Genomic DNA, 25,026 nt, shown 5'->3' on the forward strand with positions numbered 1-25,026 from the left:
TTAGGTGCCTAATTTATTGAATTGCGCAGTGTTTTAATTAGGAACGAATCATTCAGAAGACCTGGGTACACTGTTCTAACAACATAACACAAGTTATTTTCGAGGAGGATATACCTTCATACAATACCAAAAGAATGACAGTTTAAAAGTCCCTTTATTTTTAATTTAATCCATTTTATTTTGGTTTTTATACCGCCAATAAATGTACCTAATATAATGCAAAAGTGCAATATTTGACAATACATAAACATTTTAGAGCTCGCTTGAAACAAATCTTCAATAAATAAATGACATATATATATATATATGTACCTTAGTATTCGTACAGTCAGCTAAGAAAGTGGTCTACCACTTTTCGACTCTATAGAGTCATCATCTGATTGACCGTACTTAAAGGTAGGCTGACTGTACGTACCTAGGTTATCATGGTACAATTCCATAAATAATTATTTAAAATAATGGGTTTATTATACACCGTGTTTTTTTTGATTTCCGTTAATTTCAAGGGTGCATTCCTGAGCTTAAATTAAGTAACTTTCTCAAAGACACCGATATTCTAATTAACTCCATTTCGGAGATAATCAATAATTTATTTTTTTCTTATAAAGCCTCTACAAGCGTGTACACTTGCCTTAGGGCCGGTTTACATATTGGTTAGTGTTTGGAATGAGTTCATACATTTGCTACTAAACTTAAGTACAATCTCGGTCGATCGATGTTCGAAATGACATTGATATGTCACAGATTTCAATTGTTTCGTTGAGTTAAATGTAATGCCCGTATTACAACAACGCTATATGCTACATTTAATTACTTTTTAAACTTAATATTTTCTTTTAAAAAAATCAAAAAAATATTTTTTTTTTGAAAATTAACTATGCCAATTACTTCACTTAAACGTTTTTAATTATACCCCGAAGTTAACGGAATTAAATAAAAACACGGTGTATAATTATTTTACATACTTTTGTAATGATTTCAGATTTAAATGCTTTTGTATATTATAAACTAGTACCTACAGTAATTCATATTATCCTCCCTGGGGGAGGAGCAAATATCGGGATATTCGGCAACATTAACTATACATCCGAACTATTGTGTTAGACTAGACGAGCATGAAACAAACAAAATAGCAGATATAGCGCTATAAATCAAATCTCTGAACCTCAACTACAGTTCATCCAGTCTATCTAAATAGTCTAGCACGATCTCGAGATCCCGAGTGACCGAATTCGCGTTTATTCACGCCCGCGATATGTCCGTCTAGTGTTAATTATATCCGCTGTGTTCCATTTTCGCGACGATACGTTTCGCTTCCGTATCGATGATCGCCAGTCGAATGTGATCGATGCGAATTTAATTTGAGGTAATAGGAACGGAACATCACGCTAATTTGATATCGAGTTTGCGTCAAAAACCTGACCGCTTAGCACTCGGAGTAATTAACAACGGAGACGCCATGTCTAAAATTTTCGGTACAAAATAGTCTGCCGTTTTTTGCGGGGGAGGGGCACATCAAATGTATAGGTACGTCATGTCAGATAAACGTCAGTCCATACATATGGTTGACCATTGGCCGCCTATTTTCGACAGAGGGGAATGCCTGTTAATGGCGGCTCCAAGGCTTAGCATGACTTGCGTTATCGCACGCGACTCCAAACTTGAAGTCGCGCTCGATAAGTATATGGTGTCGCGCGCGACAAAGCAAGTCTGAAGTGTCTGTACTTTGCTCAGCCATTGGTGTCAAGAAAAAAAGGGGAAAGTCATGTGAAGAGAGCGAAAATAATCAGGGAAGTAACCCGCAGATTGAATTTTTGTTTGACTCTAATAGCAGGGTGAACTGGCAATTCTCAGAAACTAGGCAAACTTCTTGGAAATTTTCGGTAAATTTAGGTACCACTAGACAAATTTCAACAGGTCATTCATTAGTTATAACTTAAAATTTAACTACCCACTTATGTATACTTTGACTTATTCGTTTAGTTTTTAGGAGCCATTATTTTAGGAGTAACGAATAATTTCATAACACCTGAAATTTCTTAACTTGTTATTTTCATATTTTGACATTTTTTACTATGAACGGGGTACAATTTTGTGATTGAAACGTGAAAAAAGAAGAAGAAGCAAAGTAAAATAATGTTTGTTATCAAATTATTACCCGTGAGACCAATTAATAATCCTAAAACTTAAATTACTTACTACTCTATTATTTTTAAACCTTGGAAACCTAGATGTTATAACATTCTAGAAAGTATATACAAAAGTTGAAGCGAAAACAGGAAATTTTGCTTATTTTGCATAATTGAACTCATAAACTTTATGGCTTACCTATTCTTATATTCATAATGGCCATCTTCCGTATAATAATAATTTAACGAGAGTCAGTGAACGGAATCATTTTACGCGCGTCGTGTGGTGCCGGGTGCGGCCTACATGCAATTTACGAGAATCTGAAAATGCGCGGTCATTGCCGTTGCGAAAATTTAAAAACTTTGGGGAAAATTAGAACAGCCGGGTCATTCTCTGAGAATACGAGTATGTCTGCGGTCGTGTCTAAGTAATTACCACGGCTCTTATCATACACGTTGTATGGATCGCGGCGATTAGACCGCACGACCGGAGACATTATTTTTTGAGAATGACCCAGCTATCGAAGCGCCGACGCCGACCAGGGGGCCGATTTTTGAAATTCGACCACTCGATTTCGTGAATTTCGTTAAATGATATCTCCACTACTAGACGTTTAAATTCTACTAATAGAATTGAAATCGAGTGGTCAATACCACTAGATTCCAAATTTTGATCACTCGTATTTCAAAAATTAGCATATCGCCGTTTTCCACCGATATTCGAGTGACGAAATCGAGTGATCGAAATTCAAAAATCGGCCCCCTGTTTATTTTACCGTCATTTCTCTTCCTATAAATGAAAGACTAATATAGATCCTTCATCTAGGCAGTATCTACGTAAGTATACAATACAAGTATACTAGCTACATATGTGTAGTTAGCAGTTGCAAAAAACAACTTTGGTAGAGTAGGTACACTTTTTTGCGCTGGGATTTAAATCCCAGCCCGCTCTAGAATTATTTGTATCGTTCATTTCACAAGAAGATAAAAATGAAACCGTCATAATTTTGTGGAATTCGCATTTCTTAGAAATCGTCTGAAATAATTTTCTTTCAAATCTAATTAGGATTACAAAAGCTCGAATGTCGCACTAGATTATACGATGGGGAAAATAGGCGTTTTACGACGAAGCCTCAAAACATCAATAGACTTTACAATCTAGATAGAATATTATTCTGATTTTAATTAAAATTTAGCACAATTAATCCGCACTCGAGTGTTGCAACGGTCATAAACGAAAACGACAGACAGACTGTTGTGGGTGGGCTTTCGTATCATTCCAAATGCTTGTCAACCAGAAGAGAATCGTTGGCTCGAACTAACCACTATAAGAGCTCTGTACGATTACGCATACTTTTCCGTTGACCTGACGTTACAGTGGTGTCTGTAAATTTGGCTCGCTTCGCTGGCATGACCAATGGGAATATGGCAGTGGGCTATAACTATAATCATTAATACCGCTTTGTATTATGCAACTGATAGCCAAGAATAGATGGCTGTGCGATAAAAGAGAACAGAGTCACTGTCTTAGGGCGACGTACCATTTCAAGAGACAATTCGAGAAGTTCAACTGTTTGAACCGTCGTACCTACTTTTAAAGGCCGTACCATTTTTGCTCAGTGAGTTTGGGCTTGTTACTTTTTGGATGCTGTGGATTTACATTAGAAACACATATATAATGTTTCAGCCGCCCAAACTTTATAGTTTTTTGTAAAAAAAAAAACGAAATAGTCCCCAATCCACATTGGGTCAACGTGGGGACTATAGCCCAAGCCCTCTCGCGAGTGTGAGGAGGCCTGTGACCAGCAGCCAGCACCACGTATATAGGAAATAGGTACGATCATAGCGAAATATTTTCAATGTTAATATCCAGAGAGGAATATCGGGACTATGTTTGTATTGAGAAGCAGTGAATTATTATAATTAATTTTATATTATTGTTTACTTCAGTACCTTGGCCACAAATTCTATTGATCTATTCAAGGGACTTCACCACCAACAAATCACAAATTGTGCGTACTATATCTTCAGTACCGCTTACCGCTGCACAATGACCTAAAAGCATCAATAAATAATGTGCGACAAAGACATGTTTGTGAACCGTCATCTAATTCAAGAAACATTTTGTCTCGCTACCACTATAAACCCAGAGTTCCATATCAACTAACCATGATAGCAGATCACACACTCTGGTCAGCAAGCGCACTAGCCCGAGTCAGGCGTGGCTCACTGCTCGATTTGGTCGCTTTGTTACAAGTAGCTGCACTGCTACAAGTACATCCGTTCCACACCAATTTTGGTGGCTAGCCATAAGCCGCACGTGGCGCTGTCGCCACCTAGCGGCCATATCTGTAACAGACACGTTTTGTTAGAGAGTGAGTCTTCTGTACCTAGTACTATTATTTATTCTGTGCCCGAGTGCTCGACTTGCCTGTGTCTGCATGGTTGCAGTCCAGCGGGCTTATGATGGTCGTGCTTATAGACGAAATAGTGTGATAATAACAGTATCCGTCCTTTTCAATCGTGCGATGTTTAAAAGTGACGTTTTCTTTATCACGTCGATAACTCTGTCCATTATACGCCCGTGCGATAGGCAGACACTCATATTGGCACGTCTGTGCATATTGAGTGATCAGCACATTTAATGTAGATCTTGCGCCTCCACTCGATAAGGGATTTCCTCTTCGATCACGTAGAATAAGTATATATAATGTTAGTATAACAAGTATTACGGGTTTAGAGGGGATTAGAGTGTAGAAGCTGGAAGGTATTACATATGTCAACCGGTATACTGTGTTTCCTGAATCGCCCCTTCCCACCCCGGCGCTCCGCCTATTACATGGCGACCGTGACACGTGAGGACTCTGCGTGAGGATACTGCGAGTGTAAGATAAGATCATCATGGACGACGACGGTGAAGAGGACTTTGAGGACGAGCTAGCGGCGTCGAACTTATCCAGTGATTTGTAATTGGTAATCAACAGTACCAAAATGGGTGGTCAGAAACCGAAGAACGTGGTCGTAATAGTGACCGTGGCCGGTATCAACATCGCTCCATTGGCTTCGGCGGGTTTGGATTTGACGGAGGTTCGAGATGTATGTCGGCGGCTACGCGTCTGGGTACGCATTGCTGCCGGGTGCTGGGCTGCTGGGAGCGTCGCGTCGAGCGAGGTGGACATTTTTAAGGGTATTTTGCGTGTTTTGTGTTTTTTTATGTGTGAATTATTTTTCTATTTAGTTAACGTGTTTTAAAGGAGATAAGTGAATTTATTAGTTAAAGATTGTTGTAAAGAAGTTGCAGCTGTGGATTTTAAAAAATCGTGTTTAAAACGGTAGAAAGATTTGAGTATTTACTCTTGGAGATTCAGGGTAATAGTATGGTCGGATAATTACCGATTTTTATTTAAAGACGTCTCTTTCTTTGCATTCTGAAAATGATTGTAACGAATTTATTTTTGCACACCCAAACTATAATCGCGGTACGATTAGTGCGAATCAGCAAGGTCGAGGACGGGTGTATTTGTGCGAGTAGGCAGAAATCAAAGAGTTGTTGTAGGTCAGATGGATAGTGTAATGTCAATGTTATTCAGCACGTGACTTAGATTAATTAATTTGTTTTTTTCGTGTCTAACGAAGATTATGTAAATATGTGATCTTATAATACTAGTAATCACGTAGTGGTAACTTGTTCAAATAAGGAATTTATCAGATATGAGTTAAGAGTTGCTAGTTTAGGATTCTAACGGATTATACTTAAACAAATAAACTGGACACGACACTCTGGTACTACGTCTTTAAAGCTTGGCCAGCCTAGAGTAGTAGATATCATAAATAGGACACAGGGAGATACAGAGTTAATAATTTGCGCGAGTAAATAATGACGAGATTGATGGAAGATGCGTAATAGCGAACCGGTAAAAATGATACTGATAATGGTGTTGGTGTGAACTCTATAATTTATATAAATCAAGATTCTCCATGAACGAAGGCACGCTTAGACGTATCGTTACGAGACTTGATTATGTTATGGGAAGGTCCCAATGCAGACATTAGGGTTATGGCTCATTGTGGAAAAGGTTAATGTAGTAGAGTTGTTATATATTAAAAATGAGCTCAAATAAAAAGTATGTTACGAGGTGAACTAAGTAAGGTTTTTCGCGCGGGACAAGATGAATTACCTATGTTATGTATGAATTATTTCGTTGTTAACGAAAATTACCGATCGGGAAATGATTGAAGTTATACTAAAGGATTTATTATTGTTACTAACTAGTGGACATGCTGGTAGTACTAAACGGATTGACGGTATCTAGGAGTACGAGTATTATTGGAAAAAACTACATTATATAAAACGATGTATAGATTCTCATAAGCAGGATTTTAGCAGTAGACGTTTGTCGAGAGATAATATTTCTATAATTATAGCTACCTATCACAGCTACAACATCTTTTGCGAAGCATTTTTTTAGATTACTTGGACTTGGATAAAGCAGACCCAACACTGTGAAACGAAAATTATGATTGTTTGTTATTGTTATTTTATATTGAACTATAATTGTTTTATCACTTGTATAATTTGTATTTTATTCTGACTTGTAAAATGTACTTGTATTTTTACCAATAAAAATCTGTATTCTGTATTCTGCAGGATGTAAGACAAGTATATTATAACTTTGAAATGTGAAATATTAATTATGAAATGCAATGTTTGTGTTAGAAATAGGTTTTTAAATCAAAGTATGTAGGTAACATATAAAATACTACATTATAAGTCAAACATTGTTAATTTTAAGATAGGTGATTTAGTATTAGTTAAGAATGAATGTTACAATAAAGTAAATGACCTATATTTAGGACCATATTAAATAAAATAAATGATAGGGTCAAATTTAAAGGTAATTAAAAATAATACAGTATTCTTTAGTACATAAGAATAGAGTGAAGTTGTATCACCGATAGTGTTCTTTTCAGGGGAGGGAACCCCCTACCTTTTCAGGGGAGGTGCGATAGGCAGACACTCATATTGGCACGTCTGTGCATATTGAGTGATCAGCACATTTAATGTAGATCTTGCGCCTCCACTCGATAAGGGATTTCCTCTTCGATCACGTAGAATAAGTATATATAATGTTAGTATAACAAGTATTACGGGTTTAGAGGGGATTAGAGTGTAGAAGCTGGAAGGTATTACATCTGTCAACCGGTATACTGTGTTTCCTGAATCGCCCCTTCCCACCCCGGCGCTCCGCCTATTACACCCGAAGCCCTTATAAAATAGAATAGATGACATCGTGTTGGCGCGCTCGCTTCCGTGTGTACGGACGGACCTTGGCATGTCGCGCGTTTTATTAAAATACAGTTTTAGATACAAACAAAGGAATTATTTTAGGGTCTCCGCTTAAATCAACATCATCAGCTGCCCCTTTCACTCTGTCGGCAATTTTTGTCATTCCAAGTGGTTCTAATAGTTTTATTACTATCGCGATTTTTAGGGCTTACCTACTTACATGAAACTGCCCACATTTATTTTAGCTACGTGACATTCTAACACCGTTGGTTAGACCATAATATGAATAAGCCAACTACACTATGGCGGCGCTTCGTACATTTATATTTAGGCCTCTTTTCGAATAGGTACATCACTTATTAACCGGTGTTTAACAAGAAAATCATGTGTGGAAAAGTCACGTAGCCTGTTGTACTAGACCCACTAACGAAGTCCGCGTATTGGGGCTATAGAGTTCACGCAGTCGTTAACGTAAATGTCATCTCGTGGTAGCCGTGTTGTACTTCTTTTCAAAAGCTACATATCAATATTTTACGTAATTTCAGGAACAAGAGTGACGTACATATACTAAACTGTTTCCTAAATATCAAAAAAAAATCTAATCATTTTCCATTTTTTAACAAAATCCGCCACAATAACTGTGAGAATCTCTGCACACTCTACATTTATACAATAATAACAATTTACCTACTACTGCATTACACACCTGCTGCAGAGGTATTAATAGAGAGGAAGTTATTAATAAACATAGTTCAGCGAAACGTCCTCTAGCAATAAACATAGACATTGGTACATTTGGTACCTACTTACTACCTCTGCGCCTGCGGTGATGATGCGACCGTAATACATGCAGTAAACTCAGGTAACTACAGTATGATCCTATTTATAAAGTTGTTTAAATTACATTCGTTTATTTTGAGCTTCGATACTTTATTATATTGTATTTTTTACTCGAACATTAATCGTAAGTTGAGGACTAAAATTAGGTACCTACCCGAATATGATAAATTTATATAACATGATAAATTTGTTGAAGAAATGAAATCGTTATTTTAATGAACTCATGACAAAGATAGTCAATGAAAATGATAAATAAATGATGATGATATGCTAGCTAGAGAGAGTCATTCAGTTTTTAAAATTTGTTATTATTCAGATAGTTTGTAATATGCATTTTGAGTTGTGTCATCATATTCTTACTAGTACTTACTAGCGCGTGCGGCGTTGTATCATAACAACAAAACAAGTTCAAATTTTATTCTTAGAATCGGCCCCATGAACAAATATACTCGGGAGATTTGCAGCAATTTCTAAGTTCTACTACCTATAAAGGAGGTATCAGTGCATAATTATTTATACATATTACATTGCATGACAGTATATCAGTGCTCGAGTGGAGACCACGGACTAGCAAGCGCAGCGTAGGACGTTCACCCACAAGATGGACAGACGACCTTGTTAAGGTCGCCGGAAGACGCTGGATGCGGGTCGCTTCCAACCGGCACGTATAGAGGTCCAAGGGGGAGGCCTATGTCCAGCAGTGGACGTCTTATGGCTGAGATGATGATGATGATGATATCTTAAACTATGCCACGTTTACAGTCTTTATTGTTTTCTCGTCAGTTACCATCCGTCAGTTACTGCATTGACACACCCCCAGACACCTTAGATGCCAATAAAGGCGCACGGACAAGCTGCATTTATATTGCACTGCTGATTTATTGCAAGATGGGGTCGGAGTCACTATTTATTTGTGTTACACGTCACTGACAAGTTGTCAGAGACAATAAGCGTTGGAATTTCAATATGATGATACGAAATTGAATATAATTGGGTCAAAAAGATCACTGTGTTACGTTCTTTCCTGTAGACATACACAATTTAAGAGTTAAGGGCTATAAAGATTAATTTTCTTATTTAACCCTTATCCACGTAAAAAGGTCCTCCTTTAATTTACAGAACTATGATAAAATCATTTCTTACATGCCCACAAGCTGTTAACTATTGCCCACAGGAGAGAAAACTAGCGTGTTCGCGCGAACTGTACATTTTTCTCTCCTGTGGGCAATAGTTAACAGCTTGTGGGCATGTAAGTAATGATTTTATCATAGTTCCGTAAATAAAAGGAGGACCTTTTTACGTGGGTAAGGGTTAAATAAGAAAATTAACCTTTATAGCCCTTAATAACTCTTGTGTATGTCTACAGGAAAGAACGTAGCACAGTGATCTTTTTGACCCATTTATGTTTACAAATTTACAAATGTTTAACGAATTTCATTTATCTAGTCTAGTCGCAGTTCAGGTGATTTACTTAAAACTACCCTTGGGGGTCGGGTCGGGTAAAATTAAGACAAGATTTTGCTGCAGTTACTTCATAGCGTATTCTTATAGAAATAACTAAGGTTTACTCGGGTAATACCGAATGTCGAAAACTGTCGGATAATTCCGAAATGAAACTTTTATTATGATGGAATTAAGGGTGATTTTCATCTGAATTTCGGAATTATCCGACATTCGGTATTACCCGAATACACCTTACTCATTAAGCCAAAATATCTGATATTTGCTAATTTAACTACCTGTGGCTCCGTCCCATCAGGTTTGAAAGCTGCTCGTACAATAAACTATTCGACTACTTACGTCAGATCGGAAGACCCTAAACGAGGTACTTATTTACAAATGCTACGGTTTACAGTTCACAAACACATTTTATGTGCAACAGCTATTTACATTTCATTTAAACTGTACCTAGTTATAGTAAATACATCATGTTAAATAACCCGAGTAACTCAACATCCTGCCGGTTGCGAACTCAATCGCCCGCGTATTGGTGCTAATTTGAACGTTTAAAAGTTGCAACACGTCAAAAGCTGACCGAATATTATTCCTATTAGGTATTCACGCGAGTGCAAGCGAGTCCTGTTCTCACAAACCAGTCTTATGTGACCTAAAAATCAGTAAAGTCAGAGATAGTTTTATACTGGTCTGCCCAAATGGTCGAGACGCCCCTACTCGGTTAGTTTGAGTAACATCCCCTCTAAAAATACCTATCATAGCGTACGCGCATTTAATAAACCGCTTGAGCTACCCACAATTGACTTTGGACCTTAATATCATTGTAACAGAGTTGTGAATGAAACTTTGTTGGTATTAAAACATGGAGGCGTATTAGTCGATGTAACCCGACGGAAACGGGTTCGTAATCCGCGGAATAGATGTCGCTGTCTGCATTAACCTATATAAATGTAGGGCTATGTCTGTCAAAACAAACATTATAAATAAATTAATATTATTTGAATGACATGACTGTGTAGTGTCAATGAAGCCAAAATTAATTGGGACAAGTTTTTTCAGTTTTTATTTAAAAGTACATTTTTTTTAGACTGGCTAGGTAAGTACTCATAATGAATTTGCAGTGATTGTACGGGATAATAAGGGTACCACATTTAGGTACTTAATAAGGGACCCCCTGATTACCAGTCAGCCGAACGACATCGGCCTGTCAGTCAAACGCAAAATTTGACAGCTCCGAACAACTGACAGGCTGATATCGTATCGAACTGGTAATCTGTGGGCCCCTTTACACTTATGAAAACGTTTAAGACCTGTGTGTCGGCCATGTTTTTATAGCTTTATAAGTGTGAGTGCATAGATACAATGACACAACGAATAGCATAATTCCATCTTTATATTCACCCAAGTCAGCCAAAAGCTGCTGAACAAAGTTCCAAGGCTCTCCCAGCATAAACTCTTGCACTGGTCTCAATTTAATCCTTCCTTCGATCTTGACCACATATGGTCAAAACTCAGGAATCTTTCAGGTGCAACGTATATCAATTTTTGAACAATATGCGCCTACTGCCATCTGAAAACTATACTAATACCTAAAAAAACCTTGTAAGAAAAGTTGATGTTCGAAATGGGCAGCCCTATCAGTTGCATATAAACACGCGTCATACTCGTACGCAACTGACGGAATATAATTTACGGCACTTGCGTAGTGTTTGTTCGCCATGTCGCTGGACAGATCATTCATAAACATTATCTCTGTCTTACACAAATCAACCTAAAAACACAGAGTTTCATCGTTCAGGCACAGAATAAACAATAGTACTAGGTACAGAAGACTCACTCTCTAACGCGTCTGTTACGATCAGCACAGATATGGCCGCTAGGTGGCGACAGCGCCACGCGCGGCTTATGGCAAACCCCAAAATTTGGGTCGAACGGATGTACTTTTAGCTACCTGTAGCAAAGCGACGAAATCGCGGAGTGAGACACGCCTGGTTCAGGCAGAACCATAGCGTCATGTAGCGGAATTTATCAGTACTGCTAGTTGACAATAGATGTCTCGGCGAACGACAACTCTAATGCTCAACGATTTTCAGCTAATATTATAACCAGATTAACTAGAAGTCTATTTTCAACCCCTTCTGCTTATAAAAACTTAAACTTTTAATTTTTCGCGTCGATAAACAAGAGGCTATATTTCATATTTCATCGCTCCTGTTGTGATATCAGCGAATTTTTATTTATAGTTTTGATCATAGCATACACAGAGACATCTTTCGGCAGTTTATTGCAGCTCAATAGAAAGTTTATGAAAGTTTCTACTAGATGGCTCTGTAGATACCGAAATGGCACCAATTTTTTTCACATTCGAATCAAACTTTAATCATTTTAATTTTGATTTGATATAGTTATAACCATAAGTGATAAATTGATAATAGAAAATCAGTAAACAATTATTGTGTATTCGGGTAGTTCCGAAAAGTTCATATGTCGGGTAGATAATTCTATAATTATTAGGTAGGTTATTTTTGGAATTAGCCGACATTTAAAAAAAACATTATGTTACGCGGTATATAATCCGTTCACATAGATTTTACTATCTAATTCAATTCAAATTCAAACACGCGCATGCGGCGCATGAAACAGTAAGTACTAAAGATATAAATTACATGTGATCTTTCCTCGGGCTGGGTCCCGTGACTCACCCGCCCACCGCATGTAATGACAACAACTAACAAGGACAAAATCATTCATAAAGCAGTCTTAAATTAAATGTTAAATTTCATAGTTGTTGAGGCCTTGAACATTTTAACATACGCACACCATACGCTATAAACTAAAACATAGTAAAGCCATAGGTATACCAACCCAGAAATCCCATATTTTTAGAGACCCCGTATAGAATGGACTAAGTAGTTACATACAGTCAGCAGCAGAAGTTGCTAAGCGGGCGAGGTGTTCACAATTACCTCGACACGCTCTTATAATTAACAATAAAGTCGCGTCAAGATCATATTGAACACCTCGCCGCTTAACAACTTCTGCTGCTGAATGTACAACTCACGTGCTTACTACCTACTACTATTAAACCAGCGTACTATTTACTGTATAAATAGACGTAAACATAGGAAATGCATCTCACCTGTCATCGGCGGCCTCATTCTACAGACCTGCCGCGAGGCCGTAGGCCGTGACGGGGCCGTGACCCCACCCCTTGCTAATAATAACGAATAGTTTTTGCATAACGTTATGCAATGCAGCGTTACTGAACGGGGCTACGGATTACATAATACTGGTGTAGATATGTCAGTTTTCCGGAAACGTTGACTTTTTTAGGCTTCCGTAGGCATCTAGGAAACCTTGTTATACTACGCACGTCGTTGTCAACTCGTAATGTTATTGTGTCATGCGCCTCTAAAATAATGCAATTTTGATATAATGATATTACTACAACAAACATCAACATTTATTCAGCAAATAATCCTCAAGGGCACTATCACGCGTCAACGTAGAAAATACATACAAGCAAAAAAACACATAAAATAAAAACAAATTAAAATTTCGATTGACAGTTGCTTTAAACAATTCACTCTTTAGCCCCCCAGGTGGCAAAAACCAGTTTCTACGCCAATTATTGATATTTATTATTTGCTAGCCCGATAGGCTCCTTTCGTCAAGACGTCCTCGCATTCACATTGACTTGGTAAATAGAAAATAAACATGCATCACACCTGTCATAGGCGGTGGTCTCATACATCCGCCGCGAGACCGTAGGCCGTGACCCCACCCCTTGCTATTAATAACGAATAGTTTTTGCATAACGTTATGCAACACAACGTTACTGAACAGGGCTACGGATTACATAACATTAGAGTAGATACGCCAGTTTTGCGGAAGGATGACTTTTTTACCAAGTGGCTGTCAATAATCTTCTCGTTATCATTGTTACCGCGCGTTATTGTTACAATTAGGCAATCGCGACGCAGGGTATATATACCTTTCCATAAATGTTATTTTGATATCTAGGTGTTTTATGGTGCTTTATTTTAATTTAGATAATGCATTGAGTACCGCGTTTATCGCTCAGTTAGGTACACTTACTTACTAGGTCCTTGTCACTAGGATTAAGCCATGCATTATTATAAACAAACTGCATGAGCTTAGCTTATCAATCGATTAATTCAATAATACCGTATAACTATAGAAATTTATTAGGACCAAATATCAATGATCAACGAACGATATGGCTATTATTTTCCGTAAGTGTCGACGGTGTATCTGGTCACTATTACGTAATCTATAACGTTCTATATGAATATTGAACGGGCCGATCGCGTTTCACGTCACGCACGGCACCGTTTCGTTTCGTCACTTAATCAACTGCATTTAGAACGGAATTGTTTACATTTCCATTATGGTTATGGATTATGATTAGGGTTCCGTTCTTTAGTAGGTTAGGCTAATTGGCTGTATGAAATAGCGACGACAACGCACAGGTTGGTAAAAAGAGAAATTTTGTGGGACAAAATATACATACTTACTGTTTGACAATTGTCAACTGACAGATAGCTAAAGTGTCCCATACCCAGCCAGGGCAGCGCCACAGTCACGTAGAGAATACACCAATAGAGTCAGAAGTCACCGAGAAAAGTCTGCAGTGATTTTGATAGCTCACGCAGAGCAAGTCTCATTTTAAACGTCAAACTTCTATGAAATTATGACGTATAAATAACACTTGCACTGCGTGGGCTATCAAAATCGCTGCAGACTTTTCTTGGTCTAACTCTACCTACCAGTCAATAAAAAGATAAAAACTAAAAGAGGCACCTCTTAATGAAGGTCCACGGAGGTACCTCTTTATTCACAGTATTAATAATCAAATAAAAAAAACAAATTAGTTGCCGTGGTAACCTATTCGATTTGACATTTCGTGGACTAAAGGCCGAGCCACACCGGCTTGCGTGTGCATGACGTGCGCGTGTGCGTGCGCTAAAATGTTGGAGCCGCACACGCACACGTCACGCAAGCGGTGTGCCATCCATCTCTCATAAGGATCTGTATACTACAACGCCGCACGCGCACGTGCACGTCACGCACACGCAGCCGGTGTGCACGGGCCTTAAATAGGCACCGTTCGTGAAATAGGCCCCAGTTGGAGACTTAACTTAGCGCCACTTCCACCATTCCACCCGGGTTTAACTGGTTAAACCGTTAACACAGTATCAAATTGTACTGGCAACCCCGGTAGCCCGGTAACTCCAGGTTCAACCGGTTAACCCCGGGTTAGTGGGATGATCCAAGTGTCCCTTTCCCTGTTTCTATTATGGTACCCAGGGGTACTTAACCTTCTTTGCGGTACCTAGCTACCTTGGTAAACAAAAAAAAAACACGCACTGTTTAAATTTTGTAGCGGTTCAGATCCTACAAAATATACCATCCTACTGATTTTCTTAATAAGAATTTACAGTACTACGTCGTTGCACACTACACCGGCTACACGCAGCCAATAAAAACACAGGATTTACACAACTACAATGTTTATATTTAGGTATAATCTCAAAAGATCATTTGGAACTTTCAAAACGTTCTATTAAACATTTATTATAACAAATTGGTGTTCATGCTTCTTTACTTCGTTATGCTATTAGTAATTGTAATAGCGAGCGTGTCGACTTACATTTATTTATATTACTGGAACAGTTTAATGAGACTTTTATTACTAAATCATAGAATATTCGCACGGAACCCGCTCTATAATTCTAAAAATTCAAAACCCAGTAGCATCAGACGTCGAAAGATTTACACCAGCAATTATGTCTAAATTTATGTTCGTTAATATGACATAACGGACAAGTGGACGAATCTAATAATAAAAAAAAACGTTAAATACATAATGTCATTGTGTCCGTCCGTCAATTGAAATAAAAGTGACTTTATATAGCATCTTAGAAATTTGCTAGAACGTAGAGTTAGACCAAGAAAAGTCTGCAACGATTTGGATAGCACACGTAGTGTAAGTGTTATTTTATATGTAGGTACGTCATTTTCATAGACGTTAGACGTTTAGTTTAAATAACACTTGCACTGCATGTGCTATCAAAATAGTTGCAAACTTTTCTTGGTGTAATTCTAGCAATTTCAAATTGTTAATTGGTCTCTGATTCTAAATTCCTTCGCTTTTCCCTGTGTACCAATTTTATAAGGAACGATTCATTTGTTTACTTACAACCTACATAATTGTTAAATAGGAAGTTATACTTGGTCAAGCAGATCTTGTCAGTAGAAAAAGGCGGCAAATTTGAAAAATGTAGGCGCAAAGGCATATCGTCTCATAGAAAATTTGAATTTCGCGCCTTTTTCTACTGACAATTTTGCTTGACCATCTATAAATATAAATATTAAAGGTTCAATATCGCTGTCTATTGGTAGATTTCCCTGCGCTACCTACACACGTTAAGGGGCTCACAGATTACCAGTTCGCCGGACGATATCAGCCTGTCAGTTGTTCGGAACTGTCACATTTTGCGATTTAACTGACAGGCTGATATCGTCCGCCGAACTGGTAATCTGTGGACCCTACACGTGGTATTACACGTTCATAAAGCTTGTTACAAGCATATTTACTTATAAATTTAATTAAATTTACAGGTAAGTCATCTCGACTTCCACGATCACGAAAATGGGATTTGTGAGCCTGCATCGGGGAAAAACAAGAAAACACGTCGAAGGATACGGTGAGATAAACATAAACAAGTCGTATATAAGTCGTAAATACGCGTAATGAGCACCTTCTTCGAAAACACTTGTACATCGGATTAATAAGATCAACGTGTTCGACGCATGTCGTTAATATTATAATTAGCCTGCCTTTTGTTTGTTATTTAATTAAATTACCTTTTTAATATCACTCGTTCTGGTTCCTATGGTTATAATTAGTTTGTCTAGTCTAGGGGAAAAGGCTCTTGATTTTATGACGTATCAATTTACAAAATTTAGCGGATGTTTGGGTTAGTAGTTAGTATAAGCCATTTTCATAATGGGTCATCTTCATCTATTAAGTATGTCAGTTGAGCGTGATACAAAATTTCTTCTGACACACTGTGCTTTGGACTTTGGACAACGGAACAGAAAAACAACACAATAAAAAGTTGGTCCACCCATTTACGTCAATTTAGAATGGAACTACGAGTACAATAGAGGTACCTAGCTATCTACACCTCGAAATAATTATGTACCTATATAAAAACATGCTTTCAGCAAATGTTAAGATTCGAACAATTTTTAATGAAATTATCGCATAGAAAAACTATCATAAATTCAACAAATAAACAGAAAAAAACCAAATGTTTTGTTGTTATTCGAGCCTTTGTCTCTCTGTCCCTAGCGAAATTTTATAAGTTTTTGAAAGACGCTTCGTGACGCTTGGGTAGTCTTCAATTGTGATTATGACTGTAATCACCTCAATCACTCTAGCTAGGTAACCGAAGGCCAATCTAATAGTTTTCCAGAGAGTAGGTAACCAATCCGAAACAATAAAAGAAAACGAAATCAGTAAAGCTTGTTAGATGTGAAAGTGTCAGTGTGAAAAGATCTATTGTTAGTTTTTCTCGACGCAATCTTTATAGCGGATATCAGATCGCTGAGCACAGTAGGAGACTTCATTTGAAAATCCGTTAGTTTAATCTCTAAAAAATCAGTATAGTCTAGTAAAAAGTGACCGATTTACATGACTTAGGGTCGATGTGATGTATTGCATTTTAACTGCATCTTGTATGGAGCTGTGCAGTCGGTGTGCAACTAAGTTGCAGCTGGAAATGTAGTCTAAATATATATGTACCTAGGTCGGCATTTAAATAAAATCCGTTATAGACTTCACTATTTCTAGGTTCCTATTTCTAGGATTGGGCGGTGTAATAGGAGTTAGGGCACTTAGAGAATAGGGAGACCAGAATAGAATCGCAGGATACTTTCACAGGAAATGGAACCCTAGAAATTTACTTAATAGCGCAGTCTAAAACTGGCTTATATTTGACCAAGGGTCGGAAAACTCGGAAAATCATTTCGTGAGCCGCATGCGAAAATTGCGAATCCGACCAAATCAAATATTTGGCTCTTTGCGATTCCGGAAAGTGTCAGTTATTACCGATTTAAAAAAGAGTTTGCCGAATTCTGGATTGACCATACTAGACTGTCTACTAGAGCCTACTCTAGTATGGTCAAATGTCAAATCTACTACCGTCCCCTACTACTCCCTAGAGTTTTTGACGGTATTTAAACATTAACTTATTATGTGATAATTGACTCAAAGATTACCTAATAAGCTTGTAGTGAGAGCTTAAAGATTGAATTATCAAATTGATAGAGCTCTGAAGCAGAAGATCGGGATATTCTAAGTATAGTAATAGACTAATGGCATTAATGCGTAAATGTTAATTGCATCAACCAAGCGTGCAGGTGGTTACACCCGTTTCTTCAAAGAGCAGGCTAGGAAACATACCGTCGAGTTCACTCATCCATGCGATTCCACTCAAAGTTGGTTGACCCCTTCACCTTTCAGAAACACGACCCATATTTTAACCGCCATCTGTCCGTCTTGTTTATTTACAAAACAAATTCAAACTCGGAAACATTCCGCTCTAAAAATTACATTATACATAAAAATTACTCACCAATATCCTAAAAATATGGCGGGATAACCTAAAAATATGCGAATACATTTTATTAAACCTCATGTTTACACGACGATATTTTCTTCTCGCTCGCTACCAGGAACTCTTTAGTGATGTGCCAGTTTGATAGTGCACCTTATCGATAAGCGGGTAAAATAGCAAATCGGTTCATAATCCAGCGTCGGATTTATCGCGGTGTGTAAGAGCGGGTATTTATATTAAGTGGGGGAGCTGTCAACAACTAACGCCGACGCTGCTCTTGGATGGCGGCATACAATAAATATTTTATCGTATCCGTAGCCAGGGTATCCATATTTCCGATTTGTAGATACCAAAAAGTCCATATTATCTATAAACAGCACCACCGACTTAAGTCAGATGACGTAAAAGATTACATAAATGTCGTTTCTGTCTTCCTTTAGTTACCTTTCAGTCAATACATTAAACCCAATTGAGTTTAAAAATTAATTCCGTAACATACGATGAATAAAAAATTCTGTTATTTATATACAAATTCTTATATATATGCATTCAATCCAATTTTTAGCGACCCACAAGTAATTAATTTGCAAAAACAACACTAATATTTAAAGATATTTCATATCTAGATAAATAAAAAGGTCTCCACATATTAACGGAACACATAAAAACTAAAATTAAACAAATAAAAAAACAACATTTTACTGCAGCTAAATGTGTGTTGCTAATGTAGCAATCATAAAATTGTGAGATCTGAAATTGAGCCAATTCGCATTTACATCGGGCAAAATGTACAAAAAGAGACGAAACATTGCACGAATTGATTAGTATTTTATTAAGGTAACGAGGGTTCAATGGATTTAACAAACCATTCAGACGTGACAGACCAACCATTACAAAGACCATTTGTGTCACGGAAAGCTCTTTTAAGCACTTACAGGATTACAAAGCAAATAATTGATATAATTATAATGAATTCAAAATGTGAATAATAAGGAAATATCCAACAGGATTTATGTTAAAGGTCGCACTTAGCGCTCTCGGCTAGACCGTCCAACTAATAATAATCGTGCACGTGAAATGTTTTGGCTGGTGCTTTTTGTTCGCGGCGGTTATTTCAGTTTTCCAGTAGGATTTTGTAAAGGAACAGCTCTGGCCGTATCCGCCGTGCGGCGGCTTATGATCAGATATAATTGTAACGAAATATCACCGGTGTACTAAGTGCTTATACCTTATATTAACAAACACAGAGGTCGTTTTTTTCTTTCGGTTTAAATAGAAATGTGCTATGTGTGTGAAAAGTGATTAGTGCGATTGATGTATCAAAAAGGTTGTGAGCTTAGTGGTGTGGGTGAATTAATACATAAAAATGACGGAATTCTTCGGATCGTGGAACAAGCCCGAGGGCGATGTAGAGGAGGAGGAGGAGACCGTAGAGGAGGAGACCGAGACGATCACCACCACTACCAAGAGCACCAAAACAAAGAGGATAGTTCCACAAGTAAGTTCAAACGGTCGAGCTATACCTATAGGTATTTACTTCTTGTAAAGAGAGAGTATTATTCACAAAAAATATAGAACCACAGCTAGTAACTAAATGGATTTAGAAGAAGCTCCCTAATTTACCCCTGTATTTTCTCTAGGGACGGTACCGATGGCGTATTTTCGCTTCCACGTCCGCCGACCGGCAGTCGCATTCGGGTTTCGTAAATAAAACGAAATAATTCAATTCGACTGAGATTAATAGCTGACTTATCTTTTTTACTCGGTTACAAGCGCAATAAAATTAAACCTAGGTATACGTGGGTTCTAAATACCTCTTGTATTTGCCAAAGTATTAGGGAAACGTAATATTTAAGAGTTCCAGAAACAAACATTCCGTCTCGTCGCTCCTATTTCATGCATTCCTCACCTCGTTTAACTCAAACCTCAGCGAAAACTGTCTAGACTTTAGCCACATTCTGCGTAATACATGTCGTGGCGTTAGAAATATCCCTGTATCATTGTTGAGGTGTTTATTTTGGACAGTTCCAGCGTCGAGCGTGTCACGGGCGTCATTATGCAATGCTGATATGAAGCAGCTCCCAAGGTGAAGGCGAACATAGCATGTCAACTGATGAATAAACTCTCTGATGTTTAAAAATATCTTTAAAAAAAAACTTGGCGAATCGTGTTTTGATATAAATTTACCTCTGTTGCCAAATGTTTGAGGCAAAAATTCGGGTTCGGCTGGGAGTTTTCTGTTAAAAGCGTTAATTGGGTCTAATATTAACGTTACACAAACATTTCATTTTAGTTTCCTAAGCTTTTATTTTATTGACAATGTCCCAAATATCCTATTACAAAATGTCGTTAACTACAGACACTTACATGACCACGATCATTAAAAACCTCTTAACAGCAAACAAAATCATAATTTTAATGCATCTCTAACACTTCCTACATTCTAACGCCAACGTATTGCCGATAACGATCAAAAAACGTCAATGTCACATCACTAGGTCGATTTTTATCACGCGTGAGATGTTAATTTGCTTTGCGTCTCCTCTTGGCACACGCAGGGTGTCAAATTTGTTTGTTTGCTTTGTTGCTTCATGCTTCACGTAGGTGAAATGCTTCGGAAATGTATAATTATGAGCTTCCAACATCCTCCAATGACGTGTAGAACGGGACGTTGTAGTTTTCTACCTAGCATTCTCCCGGCCTTTACCAGGGTCCGCTTTGTATTATAAAAATAACACGCACTACATATAGAATCCCTAAAAAAATACTAGAATAGCATCATATGGTGCTAAACATATTTTTATTCCACAGATTACACCAGTTCTGTTCCTGTAGAGTTAATTCTTCTTCTTTATATTTAAGAGCTGTGCTCTTGTCGGTGGAGCAATCTCCAACTCGTCCGGTCCTCTGCCAACTCCTTAACCTTCTGGTATGACACGACCTGAACCTTTTCTTTTATTTGGTTAAAATAATTGATTCTCGGTCTTCCTCTTCCTCTCTTTCCCTCTATTTTTCCTTCTATGATGTTCTTTAGGAACATGTCGTATCGTAGCAGATGTCCAATTAGTACTCCTCTTCTATTTTCTATTGTTTTTATTATATTTCTTTTCTCGTTAATTTAATCCATTCCAGAACCCTATCATTTGATATTTTTTCCGTCCAACTAATCTCTTCCATTCTCCGCCAACACCACATTTCGAAGCTTTCTAATTAATCTAAGCATATCCAGACCATAAAGATTTTCTAATTTGTAAACTCGCCTTGTAAGCTAAACAAATGCTGTAAAATCCTAAAATCCGGAAAATATTACTACCCTGTTCCAGGAATCCCCAAGATGTTAAAGCTTTTGTATCAATAAAACATTGATGCAATATTCACGGAGGAATTTTTGCGAATTTTATTATCTTAGTAACGAGTTAGGATTAGGTGCGATAAAACGCGAATTATGAACGCCACTGCCACTGAATCAACGTAATACCGTTATTCTGTTATTGGTTCCCATGGACGTAATTGTTTTCTATTTTGGTACCTGATGTTCATGCATTTTATTGTGCACAGTAATAGTGTGAGGTTTTTTACTACGGGTCATCAACCTCAAGGAGTGAGATCATCCAATCAGTCTAGATGCCTTGTAAGGTAACTTGACAACCAGCTTGCCTCACATTTCCATAATCCCTAGCTAAGTATGGATGGGTATTGCTTCAGGAAATTCTTGAGCAGGTTAGGTTTATTGGCACGTAATTACTAATTAAAAAAGACAGGCTTTTCAAAAAATCTAAAAAAAAAAATTACTTACACAACTAAAATACGCAGGTAAATAAGAAATCATTAAAATGTTGTAGTGGGTTTTTTAAAATAAACATGATGATGATGTTCCTGACCGATTTCGGCCACAGCGATTGTGTGCTCCGGAGTAGGCAATTTTTATCTCGGGTTATTGACCTCAATTTCTTACAATACAATTATAATTTTTTTTACTGTTGATATCGTTAAAAAAACTTGTCAAGGCCTATACGCGGCGCGTCATTATTAAATTTCGAACCTTAAATCAGTGGATTGACCATATTAGTCTTAGTTTTGTAGCATATAGTTCATGGCTATACTCCAACTTGTTTATCGGGGATAGGTATTTATGTTCCTTATATTTAGCCACTAACTTATAAATTAAGAAATTTAATATGATCCACTGAAGGGGCCCACTGATTTCCAGTCCGCCGAACGATATCAGTATGTCAGTTAAACGCAAAATTTTACAGTTCCGAACAACATGACAGGCTGATATCGTCCGGTAAACTGGTATGTAATCTGTATGCCTCTTAACAAAATGTGCAAATGAACATTGTTAACAATTTAGCAAATCAATTAACTACGATAGAAATCGTGGCAAAGAAAATTATCCAGCACAATGCACGAACGTATACATTAGGCAAATCTTGGGTCGTGAATCGTGAGGTGTTGATAGTCGTGTCTGATGCCCGTGAGAACAAAGACTGAGAACATCGTGGGTATGTGGTTTTTAACTAAATTAGTAGTATCACCTTTCAAGTGGCAGTTGTTGGAATTTCGATTCTATTCTAATTAATCAAGTTTCAAATTTAAATGACGTAAATTGTCCGGGAACCGGGTCCTGCCACTTCAAGAGCAATTAACGCTCCGGTGCGGTGGTGCTACAGGACAATGCTTGGTGTTGAGGTGTTTCGTTCGTACCCAACGAGTCTACATAATATACTGATGTTACAGTAAAATTTCAATACCTAAATGAAATATACTTACTATACTCTTTGATGAAATGTCAGTAAAAACCTCACCGATATGGGTCAATTTCTGAACACGATTTTTTTTCTGTCCATGATGAAAATCGCGGGTTAGCATCAGATAATACTTACCATTTTTTTTTTACATAAAGAAGCCACACTTTCACACCGGGTTCCACATGAATTCACTGATTAATTGGTTTTTAGAGTACACTTAAAAATACCTAAAGGCTCAAATTACTACTCCCGTGCCCTGTCCGGAATCTACTTTTGAGCATAATGAAAAATCCTATGAAAAATTCTACATTAGTATCACTAATTTAGTGTCAAATACTTAAAATAGATGATATTTACTATCACTGAGCACATACACTATTAACTTCATTGTGGTAAATAACTCGTGATCGAAGTTTAAATTTTGTCCGAGCGCGCGAGTAAAATTTCGTCGGCAAAACTCAAAGGCCTCTGACAGCCGACGTATGTATCTGAACCGCCTCGTGTCCCGCCTCACCTGTACTGGCAGTATTCGGCTCTTTCTCAAAGCAAGCGGATGTAAGTCAAGCCGCGGCGTGTTCGAGCAAATCGCATAAGTATTTCGGAATCCGGGTGGGCGACAATTTTTTTCTAATTTCGATGCCCCTTATAAATTTTATTTCCCACATAGCTTTTCAATAACAATTGTCATATTTAGGAACCCTTTATGTATCTTTATGTAAGTGATAACATAACAGTTTGGTTAAACACGATTTAAATTTTTGGCGAATTTTTTTATTACGAATTCTAATTTCCGTGCCCTAATTCCCATAGAATATTTACCTAAAACAGCTGATTAAGTGGCACGGGAATTAGAAAGTATTACATTTATTGTCAACAAATTTTTAATTGGGGGCACTGTAAGTTAATTGGCAATGTTTACGTCATATTATTATTACATATATATACATATATATATATATATTGGCATTGAATATATATTATATGTAATAATAATATGACGTATATTTAGTATAAGTACTATAGTACATACTTACAGGGTGGACCCGAATAACCCGGGCAATTTTAATACGTAAGGTAAGGTGGGGTAAGACGACACTGGACTGGGGTAAGACTATCACTTGTATGGAATCCTCGTAATGTTAGTCTTGCGCCACCTTACCTTATTCATTGATCATATTATAACATTAAAATATTATATAAACATAAAACTATTTTTGGAATTATTACATACATATTATAATACCCGTACCTAAGGTTACATGAAACAAAATGAATCAAATTTACACTGGTTTTTTTTGTAAATTTGACAGCTGACAGCGAAAACCGTATAAAGTTTAAATATCTGGGAGACCGAGCTTTGCTCGGAAAACATATACCTACCTAAAAACTCAAAAATGCGCGTTTTCCCAGAGACACCTAGCTAGAGCGATTTTTCATCCCAGAAAACGCCCATATATGATCAAATTTCATCGAAATCGTTAGATCCCCGAAATATATACAAGAATTGCTCGTTTAATAGATTAGTTGTTATAAATTAGCTTTTCTAATAGGTACAAGAAAAATTAAATATATCCTATTCTTACTATATTATAAATGCGAAAGTATCTCTGTCTGTCTGTCTGTTATCTTGTCACGCTTAAGCCGCTGAAACAATATCATTTTGATAATACATATTTGGCATGGAGATATTTTGAGGCCTGAATTTGAGGCCTGAAGAAGGACAAAGGATCTCGGGGCACGACAGTGCCGCGGCCAAGTCGAGCAAAACAAAGTGGCACGGCCGTACCATCAAATCTCAATAACATTCTATCTAAATAACATTTAATTTGAGCATGTAGTCTAAGAATTAATACACTTTAAAATCCCTTAGTTTTGTAACTGGTACAATCACTCTCAATCAATATTATTTTAAGGTA

The 25,026-nt window shown here is 37.4% G+C and overlaps 1 protein-coding gene across 1 annotated transcript in view; it reads left to right on the plus strand.

Moving 5' to 3' along the window:
• The first annotated feature begins 19,477 nt into the window (after positions 1–19,477).
• The window catches only part of LOC134664360 (tropomodulin-1), a 73,091-nt gene continuing 67,542 nt past the window's right edge, over positions 19,478–25,026 (plus strand). Inside the window, exon 1 of the mRNA XM_063520941.1 lies at positions 19,478–19,857. Within this exon, the coding sequence (XP_063377011.1) occupies positions 19,726–19,857 (132 nt within the window). The 5' untranslated portion in view covers positions 19,478–19,725. The remainder of the gene's footprint in view (positions 19,858–25,026) is intronic.

This window comes from Cydia fagiglandana, chromosome 5 (assembly GCF_963556715.1).
Source record: "Cydia fagiglandana chromosome 5, ilCydFagi1.1, whole genome shotgun sequence".
NCBI classification, from domain to species: domain Eukaryota; kingdom Metazoa; phylum Arthropoda; class Insecta; order Lepidoptera; family Tortricidae; genus Cydia; species Cydia fagiglandana.